This window comes from Cydia strobilella, chromosome 19 (assembly GCF_947568885.1).
Source record: "Cydia strobilella chromosome 19, ilCydStro3.1, whole genome shotgun sequence".
In the NCBI taxonomy this organism is placed as follows: domain Eukaryota; kingdom Metazoa; phylum Arthropoda; class Insecta; order Lepidoptera; family Tortricidae; genus Cydia; species Cydia strobilella.
In genome coordinates this window covers 6933999-6951619 of record NC_086059.1, presented here as the reverse complement: position 1 = coordinate 6951619, position 17621 = coordinate 6933999, and the positions used below count along the sequence as shown (strand labels likewise).

The 17621-nt window shown below is 39.8% G+C and overlaps 2 protein-coding genes across 3 annotated transcripts; both read right to left on the bottom strand.

Moving 5' to 3' along the window:
* Window positions 1-324: 324 nt before the first annotated feature.
* Window positions 325-5461, bottom strand: LOC134750171 (ubiquitin-conjugating enzyme E2 G1). 2 transcript variants are annotated; one of them, XM_063685293.1, is made up of 5 exons: window positions 5306-5461; window positions 4789-4891; window positions 4184-4281; window positions 2380-2558; window positions 325-904 (listed from the first exon to the last, which is right to left on the bottom strand). In XM_063685293.1, the coding sequence occupies exons 1-5, from the start codon at window positions 5349-5351 to the stop codon at window positions 824-826; spliced, it is 507 nt and encodes a 168-aa protein (XP_063541363.1). In that variant the 5' UTR covers window positions 5352-5461; the 3' UTR covers window positions 325-823. The 2 variants fall into 2 exon arrangements, with proteins under 2 accessions (XP_063541363.1, XP_063541362.1); XM_063685292.1 differs by having other exon boundaries at window positions 325-1158; window positions 5306-5460.
* Window positions 5462-7739: 2278 nt separating this feature from the next.
* LOC134750087 (myb-binding protein 1A-like protein) lies at window positions 7740-17437 on the bottom strand. Its single transcript, XM_063685180.1, has 6 exons — window positions 17194-17437; window positions 16573-16755; window positions 11876-12058; window positions 11314-11520; window positions 10064-10811; window positions 7740-9715 (listed from the first exon to the last, which is right to left on the bottom strand). The coding sequence occupies exons 1-6, from the start codon at window positions 17353-17355 to the stop codon at window positions 7800-7802; spliced, it is 3399 nt and encodes a 1132-aa protein (XP_063541250.1). The 5' UTR covers window positions 17356-17437; the 3' UTR covers window positions 7740-7799.
* Window positions 17438-17621: the final 184 nt, after the last annotated feature.

Below are 17621 nucleotides of genomic sequence, written 5' to 3'. Positions count from 1 at the left end.
TAAATTTACTACTAATTTGTACCTGTAATATACAACGACAAGAATTACATGAACGTTTTTATAGGTAGCTTTGTATGCACATAACGCACGATTATATCCCAGTATTATTACAATTTTCCGTTGGATGACTATTTATGTTCATGTATATAAAATTCGACAAGGTAGAATCGATACATTTGGTAATTTTACAGTATTCCTTTTAAGAACAAAATATAAATAGGTGTTAAATTTATCACTAACATAAGCTTTAGCTATATCAAATTTCCTAAATTCATTTGCTGGCTGGACTAAGTATAATGGATAGTTAAATTGAAATATCGAAAGTAGCTTTTGCATTTTTTTTAATATTTCAGTTTTGATAAAATGCTACAAGTTTTGTTACAGTCGGTTATGATAGTATGTGAGACGTAGTACTTACAACACAATAAATAAATCTTGTTAAATCACTTCACATTTGGTTTCTACTATACAGAGATCAACAAAGTATATCGAAGTAGAAAAACAAAATGCAGATTTGTTTTTTTTTTCTATCAAAAATTACAATACACATTTTATTATCATAATAATAGCTAGCTAACATGTCTTAAAAAAGATGAAAAAGACTTCATGTTCTATTTAAATTTATTATTTGATGTGGCAACTTTACCATAATTACAATACCATTTAATTACAATAAGTATTTATTTTAAATCAATTCAATTTCAATATTGTCTCTGGCCCAGATGTGGGGGGCTGGGGCGGCGGCACGAGCCCACATTGTCCTAAGTGCGTCACCAAACACTCACTCTATCCAACTAAATCAATGAAAAAGGGCACTGTTTGTTTAGGAACAATCCTCTTGACTCTTTCTTACACACTGTGCTACTTTTCTTTTAAACTCCGAATATGATTCTCTCCATTCTTTCTGTAAAGAGAAGCAGAATGAGCGTGTTTCTACGTGTTGTATGGGTTGTGTCGGCGTGTCGTGTCGGCATGGCGCCTGCGGGTGTGTGGGTGACTGTCTCATGCGGCGGTACTGTAGTGTCATAGGGCCCTTTTCCAACATACAGTATGCCAACTACTACTGCCCGTCCTTTCCTAAAAACAATCTTCTTGACTTTTCCTAACACATCTGGCAACTTTCTTTTTGAAATCCGAATATCGCTCTCGCCATTCTTTCTGTGGAGATAAAACAATGTATACAGTAAATAAGACAAATCCGAAACAATTCAGGTAATTGTGAATGTAAAGCTTGTTTTTTTAGTCATTTAAAATGAGTCTTGAGTATATTATAAATAACATATTGCAGATAGTATAAGTGTGTTCATGTAGCTACTTAATTAAAATCAACCAAACTAACTGGCTAACTAATTAAGAATTAACTAAAAATCTACAACTACTTGAGATCAACATTATTCCAAAGAAAATAACTAAAAGGGGATATATAATTATCACTCATCACTGCTTCAAGAAAATCTCAACATTTAAAAAAGGCAGTTCATTAACTTTTGATATGAAATATATATATATATATATAACATGCTTATACACACACGCTTTCTGTATTGTATGTTATAGCTTCAAATGTCAATAAATTAATTCACAACAGCCACTAAAAAGAAAAATAATGTCTGGCTGAACCACAAGCTGTGTATAATAAATATGAAAATAAATTCAAAGTATTTAAATTAATAATATGTTAAATTTATGCCTAATGTTCGGCTCGGTAAGCCGCGGCTCGCGAGTTGCATGCGGTTCTCTAGCGTTGCAATTGCGGACACCCAAATCAAATCCGACTTAATACAATTTTATTTTGAAGCAACAATGAACGTCTACCATATGTAAAATTTTATTTTGGCTTGAGATACTATTTATCCACTAGACCAGGGGTCGGCAACCTTTAAGCAGCCAAGGGCCACATAGTAGTTAACGAAATTGACGCGGGCCGCACTTTGTTAATATTTATGACTTTATCAGGTATTGTCGTTTGTCAAAATTATATACAAAATAGCCCAGGAGGCTCGCGGGCCGCAAGTGAGAGGTTCGCAGGCCGCCTGTTGCAGACCCCTGCACTAGACATATTGACATATGAGATGGTCGAAAGTCGGCAGTCTGCACCATGCAGCCCACATGGCTTGTGACAGTTATAACAGCCCAAAACGGAGACAAATTACACGTGGTCGTGATCCTCAACAATGAGAGCACAAGACAGAAGAGATACTATTTATATATCTTATAGTACAAGGACCTTGGGCCCGTTTATCAAAAGCTTGTAGCTTGTAATACAAGTGGAAGTCCCTTTCTAACAAAAGCTGTCAAGCCCCTTGTCTAGTTTCAGGTTTAGTGGTAGATTCTATCCTAAGTCTGTCTATATAAATTATTAAAAAAGTTTTTACATACCGCAGCATCTACATTAGCAGGACTTTCATCATTAGGGTCTGCCAGCATTGAGATGACGCTGATAAGTATAGTCTCCACTGTGTGTACTGGTAGCCACCGCTCTGATGCTTTCTCATAACCCCATTTGTCATCTCCTGGCTCATGCAGTATTGATATGCAAACATCACCATTCTTTTCAACTGAAATTAAATAAGTTATCTATTATTACTGGCAAAGATAGATATAACTCCGTAATAGATGGATACAGTCTAAGGAAAAAACGTGCCTCGAAAATCAAGAAAATTTGATTCTCGTTCAGAGGGCGCTACTAGTTTTGGCCTACAGTCGTATAAATGGCGTTGACGGTTTCGTTTGTTATTTAACAATTTTAATGCATATCACTGAAAGAACATGGGTCAAAATCATAAAAATAATTAATGCAAATAAAAGAAATCATTTATCCATATTTAAATACATTTTATCGTATTTTTATAAATATAAATTTTTAGTTATAAAGTGTGTTGACAGATGGCAGTGAATTTACTGGGGTTACAAAATTTACTATGACAGTACCGCTCTAGTATAAGTTACTCTATGTTACTGGAAAACCATTAATAACTAATAAGTTTTTTACTAAGTCGGTGTGTATGGTTTTTATTTATTTATTAAAATATGTTTATTTAGTAACAAAAGATTACGTTTACAATAGCTGTGCTGGTGCCTCTTTTTAAGTATTTAAAATACTTGTAAATGTCCATGTTACAAAATAGTAAAAATAAACCAGAAATAGTGTGATATCTAGTGCCCAAGCGGACCCCAAGCTCCTGTGACCTGTGGTGATAAAATGGGACATGCATGGAGATGATGATGATGAGTCTGATAACTATAGCAGATCAGGGATTCTGTAGGTAATATTACAAGACATAGGTAAGAGATTATCTCATTAAAATGCCTACATAATTACCTACTTTGCAAATAGCTAAAATAACCGTAATTGTATCCAAATTCCACACAAAGTATACTGTACTGTACCTGAGAACACAATCCCCACATTGAATGCCTTGATTGAAAGGTACATACAAAAGGTATTTATGCCAGCAATTACTTGAAAACGCATGTGTTTTTGCCATGAGGTAAATTTTAAATTACAGCTGTTATAATTAATTTAACCAAATAATTAGTAAGTAAGTAAGTAAAAATTCTTTATTGCACCAAAATTACCCTTGATAATTACCCTTGTTTTGAACCCTATTTATATGATAGAAACATTTCACTTACATGTCTCTTGCCAAGAGACTGATTATAAACCTAAGACTCCCATCACTTCAAGATATCAAAAACATTATCTCTCAGGAATTTTGTTTTTCATTTAATTAAGTAGGTATAAAGTTTATCATGTGATGTAATATTGTGACGATGGGAGGCTAAGATGCCTGAGATTAAATTGTCATATACTTCGAAATTACGACCCATGCCACTGTGACCGGATAGCCGATAGACGCTGGTTTCGTTCCAGCTCTGGACACTGAAGGCTTCGGTCATTTTTTTCCTTGGTATATGTTATTTATTTTGGTTTATCGTTTAAATAGTAGTGTGTCTACTTGAAAAAACACAAATTAAAATATTTTCATAGAAAAGTAATTTAATTTGTTCTTAGAGAGTATTACTTATTTTATTAGATTAGTAACAACTATTTGTGGCAGTCACTTTAGATATGTTGCATTTTTAGTTTTCTGCCAAATAAATAAATTTCAATTTGACGTTCCGGCTGCAAGTTTGCCAAATGAAGCGTTATGACTTAGCTGCATAATCATCCACTACTTACTATTTGGATGCCATATTTCAGTAACAAATTTCATCCGTGGTGGTCTCAGAGGATATTCCTTTGGAAAATGTAAGTGTGCCTTGAAGAAACCACCCTCACTGAAAACAACAGTTATATGCAAATTAACTTCTAAAGACATTAGCTTTTAATTACAGCTGGTGATAAGCAGTTTCAAAATTTAAAGAAAAAATCTTTTATTTGCATAAAATATGGTACAAGGTGATATTGGAAAGATTTTCCTGTACAGTGACATAATTTGCTGGTAAAGCATGCAAATGTTATCTTAAAGCTATAAGTAGATGGTCTTAATCTATTACATTGGTTACTTAAAACTATAATTTCTACTTAATATTAGTACATTTGGAGGAACTCGTTTAAGGAGTAAGACACCTGTTTTTTGAGCCATGTATGAGCCACTACCTATTTGTGCTTTGAATGGATTTAGAGGCAGTGATACTTTCAGGAAGGGCCTTAAATATTTTCATACATAAATAAAAGCAATTTTTCATAAAAAGTGAACAATTCAGAATGAAGTCTAATACAAGTTTGTTAGGATATCTTGCGTTCAGAAAGTTAACTGATTGAATACAATACTTGTTACTCACTATAAGGTGTCCGGAGGACCGATGATAAGGACTTCCCATCTGTATATGTCATTGTCGTCTATCAATCCAGCAGAAAAACCTTCTACCGGATTTTTGTTCAGTTCTGAAAACAGTCAATGGAATGATAGTGCAATTTCTTAATTATTTTATCTATATTGACTATTAAAGCAAATCCTTTGTCTTGTTAACTGCGCGTACGATAACAGAAGAGGTGAGATGGTCAGTGAACGAGGACTAAATATAAAAACAGTGAAAACGTTACTCATACTGGCACTGAACGTCACTCATTACTACGGATATTGATTTTTAACGTAATACTGAGTTTCTTAAAAAATATTTCGGGGAAATAATCACCAATACCATGCCGTAAATACATATGTTCACATTGTGGTGATTTATCCCACGACGATTCTCAAAATTCGACCCACGGAGGTCAATGAATGTACGAATATGTCCTCTGATGCTCACGCTAGTGTGCTTGCAAAAAATAGCCTCTTCAAATATATAAAAGACATACCTGCTAGCTGCTTTTTTAACAAAAGCGAAGACTGTGGCTCTGACATTAATTACAATTGCGAAATTTACCCAGACGACACGAAATAAAATGATTTTTCACAAAAGATGGCTGGCTGAGTTTTGGGCAGGTTGTGAAACATATGAGTTATGAGTTGCTTGTTTCCGGTGAAATTGATGGTAATGTTGCCATTTAAATAATTAAGGAATATTTCACATTTTAAAAACGCGTGTATAAAATATAGATTTTTGTTATTTACAACATAAAATACTATTAAAGTAAATTATACATTACACGGGAGACACCCGTGAACATGATGCATGTAACTGCGTCGAAATATCGGGAGCTCACAAATAATACAAAAGGTAATCACGGTCTACATCCCGGTCAATATAAGTCTAGTGAAACTAACCGTGAATCATTCAAAACTCTAAATTATACATGTAAAACGGCACATCATATTTATATATGATTTTTGATTTATTCGTTATCATGAATCTAGTATAATTGGATCGGTCATGAGAGGTGGGGGGAAATCAAAGAGTAGTATAATATATGGGGAAATGACCGAACGAGATAATCTTATGTATCTTTCAGTAGGAGTAGCAGAGAAAGCGCTGTTATTGTTTGTCCTTAATCATAATCGTTTATTGCAACCATGGTATTACAAAGTGTTGGTTCTTGTCACAGTCTCACTTTTTTTTCCCCGTAAATTTAGTATGGTTGGCTACAAATCTACTCGACCAATCATAATGTCGCATTGCGTATGTTTTGTCCCTCACGACGTGTGCGCCCACGCGTATAGCTGGTCTAAAGGTCCCTCCACACACATGCGCGAAGCCGCGAACGCGAGTCTAGTTCGCTCAGCGAAATCGACTCCCTCACTCGCGTTCGCGGCTTCGCGCCGCGTAGTCTGTAGCGGCTTATGAGTAACTGTCACATTTTTGACGTAAAATGCTTAAACATGGCAACAATTTAGTATGGATTTTTTGTAGTTCAATTTTATTTATAGTTGGATAGTTAATCATGTTAGTAGAAAATGACGCGAAATTCAAATTTTCTATGGAACGATATCCCTTAGCGCCTACACTTTTTAAATTTGCAGCCTTTTTCTACTGACATGATTTGCTTGACCAACTATAATTTCTACTATTTTATGTCGCACTATATGCGCTCTTCTCTCTCTCTCCCATAGATCTAGCGAGCAGGGACCGGCCCGGCCCCCATCCCTTTGCCAGACGAAACCCTTTGTTTTGCTTTTAAAAACCCTTATATAAAGCTACCACATTTGAGTAATCGGTAGCCCAAATACCCTTACAAAACCCTTATCATCCGCTCACCAACACCTTGCATATTGCTTATAAGGGTTAGCCTTATAAAGGGCTTCCCTTTTAGCATATAAGCGTGCTAATTTAAGTCGTCTACCTTGTTCATAAAGCACACATTACTTCGAATCCGAGCGATCGTCGGCGGCGACGGCGGCGTTCTTTGACTAGGCACGTATTTTCTTTCCTTTTCGTGCACTACCGTAGATGTACTAATCCTGTCTCTTTCACGCAAAGGGAAACCTTTATAAAAAGCGCTTAAAGATAAGGGTAACCCTTATTAAGAGCTAGCCTTATTTTTGGTTAGCTTTTCGGTAAGGGTATGAATGGGCTTGCAGTTCAAAAGGGAAAGTCTTTCAATGTGTTAGCCGTGTTTAAGTGTCGCCCATTGAAAGGGTTTTATCGCGGAAAGGGTTGTCCGGTCCCTGCTAGCGAGTATATTTTCTATAGATGTGCTATACGCGTGCGCCCGTGAGGGACAGAACATACGTAATGCGACAAAATTAAAAACACGTTTTAACATTCCTGACAACATACCAAAAACCACCTTCGTCATTTGGTCGGGTTATTTGTTACCCACCTAAAACCTCCCTAAAACCATACTATAAAATTGTCAGTAAATATGAACAAAACAAACTATACTCATCCTTTTCTTTTGAGTGCTAGTACTAGTGTAAGAAAAAGATAGTATGATTCTCTCTGTCTATGTTTGAAATGAGACGGTTCTTTGACAAACTATAAATTTACGGTGGGGAATAAAAAAAAGCGAGACTGACAAGGACAAACATTAACGCTTTCTCTGCTACTCCTACTGAAAGTTCCGTAAGAGCATCTTGTCCGGTCATCTCCCGGCTCAACCTTTTATCTATATTCTATTAGTACCCTTATGCTCTCTCCCCTATGGGTGCAGAGTTGCAGACAAGCATTTCCGTAGGTGTCACATGAGCGTCGACGACCTTTTAAATTCCTGATCACTCCATTTTTGAACAACCCTTTACTGTAATCTCTTCAGAACACCTCGGGAGGTTATTGGACTTATACCGAAGTATAAAAATATCTGCATCAAGTAAATCTTATGAAGGGCACAATAGGCGAAAGGTTAAAATAAGCACTTATGTCGATTAATTAAAATTGTATTCGAAAATAATATAACTTGAAACTTAAGTTACCACTTATTCACTTTCAGAGCTCTTTTTCACCTTCTTTCCGGCCGGTTCCACGTGACCATTCATTTCCTCTAACTTTCGCTTTTTCTTTTTAGTATTTTGCTTCTTGCTCTGTTGGTTCTGTTTGGGCTCTTGAGTCTGACCTATACTCCTACATTTTGCTGTACCTTTAAACGTTCCTACTAAATCCAACACTGTTTTGAAGTTTATGTTTGAAGGAATATGGCAGCTTTCATGGAACATTTTCATGATATTTATCAACTTCTTAAGTATGTTGAAGAAGTTCTTCTTAGCTTCGAACCCACTATCACTTTTTAAAGTACTTATTAATTTGTTATGGAAGTCTGCTTCCGAATCATTCAATTTGTTTAATGCTTGGCCTGATGGCTTGGATCGTTTTAGGGACCGGTAGAAACCGGTCATCAGCTCTAGACCTTCGTTTCGTCGGAATTGCCTGACGTTGTTGTTAAATACGTTGTCTACTATAACGGGCACGAGTTCGTAGTTCCCGTTCCATTCGGTTTGCAGAACGCTATGGAAGAAAATTATCGGCAATAGACAGTTTCGGTTTTGGAAGTAACTTTGTAGTGCTTCTGAAAAAATTGTAATCAGTGGCGATGTGGAATGCTTTGGCTTTTTAGGTGACTTCTTCGCGTTGGCATTACCATCGATTTTTAAAGAGCAGTGTATAATAAATGTAGCAAATTGTGTTACAATGTCGCCTACAGCTTGGAACATAAAGTGCGACCTGGATCCTTTGTCAATTATAGACTTTAAATTGTCACATAAAATGTCTATAGTGATACCATCTGTGGATGAAAATTTCCGGATTTTTGTTAACGTTTTTATTGTTTTCCGTACTCTGTTTTCCAACTCGCTGAACTGGTTGTCCTGGATGCAGAACTCCAGACAGCGCGTGAGAGGCGCGATCATCCCCAAGCAGATGTCCATCGACAACTCCTTTTCTAAGTAAATGTCGATCAAATCTAGAGCTCTTATTCTAAAATCGGACAGGGCTTTTTTGTCCTTGCGGTCTTTTTTGGTCTTCTTGCCTTTGCCCTGGTTGAACTGCCTGAAGGCGTCGGCGAGGGCCTCGTCGAGTTTGTTGCCCTCTTCTTCATTGATCATGTCGGCGTCCACGCTCTCGACATCGGAGTCTGCGGCGGCGCCGAGAGCTTTCTGCACGGCGATCCTCAGCTGGTCAGGAACCGTCACTTTGTCGTCCTCCTCATCACTGTCGCTTTCCTCTTCCTCGTCGTCATTACCTTTCTCATCCTCGTCATTCTCTTCCTCAGATTCACTTTTGTCGTCAACACCGTCTTCAGACTCGCTGTCTTCTGTTAATGGATTATTTTCACTGTCTGGGTCCAATACGGAGAGAATCTGGCCGACTGATGTAGGTGTTATGTATTCCCAAAGCAGTCTAAACACACATTGGACCACAGACCTAAGGACACTCGACTCGGTGGATAGAATAGACAATAGAACTTCTATTAAGACTTCTATCCATTCTGGGTCCTCTTCAGCTAAACTGCCCTCCTTTATATTTTTCTTTGCGTTTTTCTTTTGCCCTTTTCTGTAATGGTCGTAGCAGCTTTTTAATTCTTTGACAGAACTCCTTGCCATTTTGACATGGTCCGGCTCAGAGAATAAGAACAGACCCAGTTGGTACAGTAGTACAAGGAACACCTTATCAATTTTAGATTTAGGTTCATTCTGTTGTATCTTCCCCGTGACTTCAGTAAGCAGCTCCCAGCACTCCATGTTTTCTTTGGGGAATTGTTTCTCAAGTTTGGTCCGAACTTGTTCCTTCTGCAGAATGCCGTTGATGAAGTCTGCGAGTGAGGAGAGGACCTCCACCAGGCTGTCCACGTTTGTGAACCGGGAGGTGAAGCAGCGGTAGAAGCAGGACTTGGTGCAGGCTGTAGAGGATAACACATCAATTAACATAAATAAAGTAAGTTCGAAGTAAGTGAATTGTTTTAAATACTCTGGTAGGGCCAACTGACTGACAAACAGCCTACTGAAGTAACTGTAAACAAAATGTCTACTTAAAATGAAAATAAACTACTTAAAATAGCCTGCACTGCATAAAGTTTTTGGTTTGGACATTTAAGTTTTTTGGAAAAAAATATTTAACAGTTAGACTACTGTTAAATACTCTTTTAAATAAGTGTAGTTGTACACCAATTTCAGCCGACTGTATCCTGAAATAAAGAAATATTAAGGCATCAAGCGTGATAATTAAAAGTAAGAAAAAAAAAACTTACTTGATAAATCACTGCTGACGGTACCATTGTCTCCACTGCTAATCTTGAAAAAACCAAAGCACATCAGTAACTTCATGTATGTCAGTTTAAAGTCTGTGTCGTCTTTAACAGCGTCATGGCTTACGAGGTAGGATATAAGCTCCGCAGCTCTCATCCTCTCATTGTTAAACCAGTTCCTTTCAACATCCACTCTAACAAACTTGTCAGTATTTGACAGTATGCCTTTGAACTTCTTTGCCAATTTTTTTACTCCATCTTTATCCAGGTCAGCTATGATAGATTTCACAATACTTGTTCCTGTGATTTCAGTAAAATTCAACTCACCCGGATCAAACAACAATTTCTTTAGCACTTCTACTCGGACTTTGCTGACAATTTTTTCAGATTTTAGGGCTTTGTTCAGAGCATTGAGCAATTCTTTTTCTTTTTTGATCATAATTTTTTGATCATCCTCGTTTTCGCGTTTGTTCCTGATCTTGCTGGCTGTTTGCAGGCCTTTAAACCAGTCCATAAACAGTTTGAAAAAGTTCTTGCTTATCAACTCTGGGATCACTTCAACATTATCTTTCAAGTTGTTGAGAATGGTGGTGAGCATATTAACGGCTGCTAATTCTCTGTTCCTGTTATGTTTTACCAGCTGGCTGTCGATGCCTGACGTCCAGAAAAGAACGAGATGCGGTGATTGAGCAATTCTTATACTTATTTCCTTGAATATTGGGTGACTTAGGGAGTTGAAGTCTATGCCAGTCTGAAATTTAAATGATTTTGTGTTAGACACTACTGTTGGCAAGTCCAACAGAACATACTCGTAATATTATGTATTAACTCCTTTTTACAGTGCTTTGCACTCTGTTATTTTACTTTTTCTGTTTCCATGTAAACGGATAACATAGAGAATCTATCCTTCACATTCACCTTACAGGTGCTTAAAATATTGTGCTTTAAATATAATAAATTGTGACCATCAAGACGGGCTTTCCTTCCTCGCCTTACTGAACCAGCCATTCCACCTCACCGCTGAACACTACTCTAAAACCATCCAATGCAACAACAGCTAAAAAGGCTAGACCAATGTAACTTTTATAATATCTATGTAAAACCCTTTATATGTGCAAATAAATGATTATGATTAGGATGATGATTATGATTATGAATGTACATTACAATATACATAGTTCTATAAATCAGATAAACATTAAGGGTGAGGCATCGCTGCATGGTGGATAGAATCCTAAAAAATCGTAGCTTACCATAAGTTTTTCACAAATAGCATGTATGTTGTCTTCACACAGTATTTCAGAAACGCCCAGCAGCTTCCGGAGCTTCACCTTTTCCGGAAACTTATTGCTAACCACCATGAGGAAGTACAGAGAGTCCAGGGAGTGCTCCTTCAGTTCCTTCTTGAATTCTTGTTTGATGTGTGGCCAGACTATTGTTGAAAACTGATCCTCATTCAACTATAAATGAAAACATATTTCTACATTAAAACGACATCTGCAACTACAATTTATAACAGATTAAGAACAGAAGAATCATTTCATTCAGTCAACGCAACACACAAATGTGTTGTAGATTTTATACTGGTCACACATGCCATAATATACCTAAGAATGTTTTCTGTTTAATGCAACATTTTATATTAGATTTTAGTGTTCTTAAGGAAACCCAAAGCAGTTGAGTACAAAGGCCTCTTCAAAATGTAATTTTCTATGATTATAACTAAGGCATTCGAATTTAATTCTTATAATCTTTAAGTTCGTTGTTAACTGTTATTTTGTTATTCAAACTATACAGACACTTAAATATTCTTACCCCATTAATGAAATCTAGTAGTAGTAAGTACGCAGCTGTGCCCAGGTATGACTTCTTAGCGCTGGCTTTCAGGAACAGCTGAAGAATCTCCTTCTGCTCCTCCTCTGTACAACTTAGCATGTGGCCAGAGCGGAAAATGGCACAGCAAACTAAGATTTGTCCTAGTGCCACATCACCAACTTCCTGAACAGCAAACAAAGCAATTTTTAAATATAAGAAGCAACATTTGTGTGATGATTGTGATTATTATTATTCACGACGGGACTTAATCACGTGATTAAGTCCCGTCAAGTTTTAAATTTACCTCCGTTTCGATGCAACGCAACGTTGTGACAACACTATTTATTATTATTCATTTATTCCTTTTATATCTTGGGTTAGGTTATTTTATAATATGGATATAAAAATAAAATACAAAAACACGTACAAAAACAATACAAAATACATATAAACATATTATAAAAAACCTAACCTAGGGTGCCGCCAGCAGCGAGGCAGGGCCCAAGCTGCCGGTGGTCAGGGCCGCAGAGAGAGGAACCGGCGGACTATCCACGCCGTGTCCAAGATCACCGCCTTCTGCATCTGACCCTTGATCCAATCACCTAGCGAGTCTCTCAAGGTGTTAGTCGAGACTCTTCGCTATGAGACCGTTCGCTGAGACGTCTATCGGGACAATGATTGTCGAATCAACATCCCACATGGCGGTTATCTCGTGAGCCAAGTCTAGGTACTTACTGGACTTGTCCTTCTCGGTCTTCACGAGATTCTCATCATGGGGGATGGTGATGTCAACGAGCACGGCCCGGCGTTGCGAACGATCTATTATCACAATGTCAGGCTTATTGGCTACAATAGTTCTGTCAGTGATGATAGATCGATCCCAATAGAGCGTGGCACGACCATTCTCGAGAACTGGCAAAGGTAAATACTTGTAGTACGGTACTTCGCGGTCCACAAAGTCGTATAGAAGAGCAAGTTGCTGGTGAATAATTCTGGCTACGAGATTATGTCTGTGCAAGTACTCACCGTTAGAAAGATGAGAACAACCAGAAATGATATGCCTGAGTGACTCTCCGGGACGGCGGCATGCCCGACAAATGTCGACCGTACCGTCCTTCAGAATACATTTCTGATAGTTGTTCGTCATCATAACTTCGTCCGCAATTGCACAGGCAAAACCCTCGGTTTCTCCGAAGAGGTCCCCGAATCGTAATCGGTTCACCGACGCGAGCAGGTCAACATCGGGTCCCGTATGAGGGCCTTGTAGAACCGCCCGTGTAGCACCTTACTCTCCCATACCGCCCTGCGGTCCGCAGTACTTTGTACCACAGTTTGTGCCAGTTCTCGTTTGCCAAGGAGAGCGGCGTAAAGTTCCACTGCCACCACATCACGATGCATCCCACACTCGTTGTTAAGGAAATAATTCCTAAGATTGCACACCTCGCGGTTGTGGAGATCTTTGGCGTTAAGGAAGCCTCGACCTCCACACTTCCGTGGGATGTACAATCTCATAACAGACGAGCGTGGGTGTAGCATACGGTGTGTGGTGAGCAGTAGGCGGACCCTCCGATCCAGGGCGTCCAGCTCAGTCTGAGTTCACCTAAGTATGCCAAAGGAGTATATGAGTAGGGGCATTACCCATCAGGCGTTGAAGGCGCGCACTTTGTTGCCTCCTGACAAAAGACTGTTAAGAACTTTTGTAAGCCGACTGAAAAAGCGCTCCTTCAACGACCGTCTAATACCCTCGCCCTCAATACCCAACGACTGTGACATACCAAGGTATTTATAAGTTTCTGATTCAGAGATAGATCTGAAAGACATTGTCTCAGAAAGTTGTAAATTTGTTGAATTTACAACCTCCCCCAGCTGTACATGCATCACAACCGCACACTTATCGACACCAAATTCCATTCTGATGGCGGTACTGAAAACTTCTGTGGTTTTTAATAGCACCATCAAGTCTTGGTTATTTGGCGCAAATAGTTTGAGGTCATCCATGTACAGAAGATGAGAGATGACTTCACCCTCTCTCCGAAGCTGGCAACCTAACCCTGAATCCTTCAGCAGGGTGCTGAGGGGATTCAGAGCCAAGCAGAACCAAAGGGGACTCAGACTGTCACCCTGAAATATTCCTCGCTCCATCCTTATAAAGTCCTGCGGGCCAGGGCGGTCATCCCCACCTTCTGGTTGACTAAGGACTGTGATCCACTGCCTCATACACGCACTTAGGAAGGATATTAAAGCTGCATCAAGTTAATACAGCTCCAATACCCTTCTCAGCCATGAGTGAGGCACCGAATCATAGGCCTTCTTATAGTCAATCCAGGCGGCCGAGAGGGCCCCCCTGTTCCGCCGAACTTGCTGGCATATGGTCATGTCTATGAGGAGGACCTCTTTAGTACCACGGGACCCAACCCTACATCCATTTTAAGCGGACGCCAAAATGTTGTGAGCGACAATGTGCGCGTTGATTTTTGCTCTCAAAATGGATGTAAGGAGCTTGTAGTGTAGGCAATCACGTGATGGGTCTGTAGTTCTTCGCTTCCGTGGTACTACCGGACTTGTAGAGCAGGAAGGTTACACCAGTTGTTAGGGAAGGTGGGAGGGATCCGAGCTCTAGGGCTTGTTGGAACTGCGTTGCCAACCGTGCGTGCGAGCATCGAAACAATTTTAGCCAGAAGTTGTGCAATCCGTCCGGTCCAGGATTTTTCCAGTTCTGGGCCGCACGGATGGCACAACTTACGTCGTCGGGTGATAGCCCCCATAGGTTCGATGTTCTCGCACTCACGTTCAACAACGTCTATCCAACCGCCCTCCGTGTGTTCAACAGGCACTGACCAGATGCTACGCCAGAAATCAGTCATGGCAGTAGCATCCGGCAGCCGCACGTCGGACACACGAGGGTCGGCTTCCTCCCACCTTCGGTATACCTTCCTTTGGTCACTTTGAAAAAGACGATTCTGCTGGAATCGATCCACACGCTCTCTGTAGCGGCGAATACGGTTTGCCCATGCATAGACTTTCTGCTTTAGAAAGTCGATGCGCTCTATGCCATTGGCCATGTAGTCGCGGGGCCTGACATCCGTCCCCGCGAACGCCTGGTTCACAAAGCGCATTCATTACTCGGGGGCGATTGTTGCCATTGAGACCATCGCATGCGACGCACTACACCACCGGCAGCGGGAGCCGTGGGCGGGGCGGACGTCCCGCAGGCCCCAAGCGTGCCGGCAGCGGTGGCAGCCCTCGTCGCGCAGGTGGTCGTGGCGGCGGCGGCGACGGCGGCCCGCTCTCGTCACTGGACCCGTCTGTGTCAGGCGCCGTTGCAAACTCGTCGCCTGACGACGATGAGGAAGAGGAACTGGACGAGGCGGGCGGGGGTGGTGGGCGTGCGCTTGATGTTACCGCTTTAGTTCGACTCCTTGTAATCATTTCTAATAATTTCGTAGTTTTACCGGTGATGTATGACAAATGTCAACACGGTTGTAATGCGACTGCGACCCATGGTCACGGTGTACATGATGAAAAATATCAATTGTCCGCATGGTGTAGTAATAACTCGGTTCACACATGAGTATTTATCACTATTTTAGGGCAAAAACCACATTTAAAATATATTTTATCAAAAGAAATGTAATAGGACGTCTGTCAGTGTCAGCGGCTGTTTTTTTTCTGTTTATAATTTTTATTATTTGTATCTCGTATAAACTCACGGGTATATACATCCCGGTCATTTGATAGGCGTGCGTGGGGATACAGATCCAACACGTAGAGGCCCTTTGGAGAAGTTTGCTGTTATGTAATACACTTGCTAGAACCCATTCACGGGTACAAATAGATACCCGTAAATCGGTCCCAACAGGCGAGGCGTAGGGGCTATTATAAATACAGTGGAAAAGAGTGCCGGTTATGGTATTGAAATTTGGCTGGTCAAAAGATTGGGCTATTGCAGAGAGGTCCGGACACCTGCCATAACAATGTCTGTACATGTTATCGAGGCAGTCGGTGACTCGCCGCCGACTAGATGGGCCCCTGAAACTGCCGTCGTGAAGATGACCAGGAGCAACACCTGTGCGAGCGGCTCAGGGGTGTCGAGAGGTGTGCGCCGCTTTCTACCCAGTGGGTGTTACCAGCCACTGTGCCAACTCGCGTCTTATGCATCTTTCACTTCCACCCCTGGAGCATATAGCTCTAGCGACTCCTCTCTGGACGTTATTATTATTATTATTATTTATTTTATACCCTTGGGGACCACTAATGTAGGATAAAGACAACACTATTTATCCAACATCAAAAAAGGTGGAACCTCCACCTTCAAATTGTCAGATTTTTATTTATTTATGTAAGTAAATATTCTTTTTTGTGCACCACATTATGAAAAGAGAATTTAAAAAAAACCGAACAAGTGCGAGTCGGACTCGCCCACCGAGGGTTCCATACTTTTTAGTATTTGTTGTTATAGCGGCAACATAAATACATCATCTATGAAAATTTCAGCTGTCTAGCTATCACGGTTGATGAGATACAGCCTGGTGACAGACAGAGAAGTCTTAGTAATAGGGTCCCGTTTTTACCCTTTGGGTATGGAACCCTAAAAAACAGATTTCAACTATTTCATATGAAATACGAACCCTATAATATGTTACTATAACAGTTTGCATATTCTACTACTACATAATATTGCCATTTTTATTACTTACACTTTTAGAAGATCCATTGGCGTGCAACTCCTGCTTGATCAGTCCCAGCAGCTGTGCAACGGTTATTTGAAACTTCTTCAAGAGGGTGACCAGGGTGGCAAAGTAACCTGTTCGAATGTCCGGGACATTGGCACCCAAACTTCTGACTAGCCTTTTTAAAACATACCGAAGCTCCTTTTCATTCTGAAAGAATATTCTCTAATATAATTTTTGTAGGTACCTACATACCTACAGCAAAGGGGGTGCCGACACTTAGAAAAATTTTCATCGGAGTGATGTTATTATGACACCTATTATTTATTGTGTTATCGTAGAGAATACGCTAAAATAAGCATGTTTTGTAGGAAAAACTTTTCCCTAAAATCAAAAATGGCCGAGATATTTGACCCGCAAGTTGAAACCACTACTTGACAAATTAAAATCAATCATTTGGAACAGTAAATTTAAGTAACAGAGACAAGATAGGTGCGACGACGAGCGAAGCGAAGAGGAGTGTGTTAGGTTGACCGCGATGATCGCGACAGACGTTATTGTACCTACAAAAAAAATTCTCTTTTTTTGCACCCCCTTTGCTTTAGGCCAACCCTAATTTTATTCCTAAAGATAATGGTCTAAACTAACCTCCTCACCGCCTTGTTGTAGTCGTGAAATTATTTTAGCGCCACCGTTAAGCTTGGCATCTTTATCGGAAGCTTTGAGCATATCAAATGCATCCAGCACTGTAGAAGTAACTTTCACATCTTTAGTAGGCTTTACAGCATCCACTTCCATTTCTTCACCCATTTTTTTAAACTTGCATTATTTCCATGCTAACAGAAAGACGCACATCGGAACGAATCCACATGTGGGTCGGAGAACTTGACGTTTACTCATGAAATTGACAGATGTCAAATTGTACAGTTCGAATTCACGTGCCACGGAATAGAACTAGTTTTGGACATGGTCAAGATACATTGTCTATGAATTTAAACTGTTTTTACATCCTCGGATCGCTCGAATCCAACAAACCAATATTGATCGTGAAGTATGGTACAATTTTTAAAAATCCT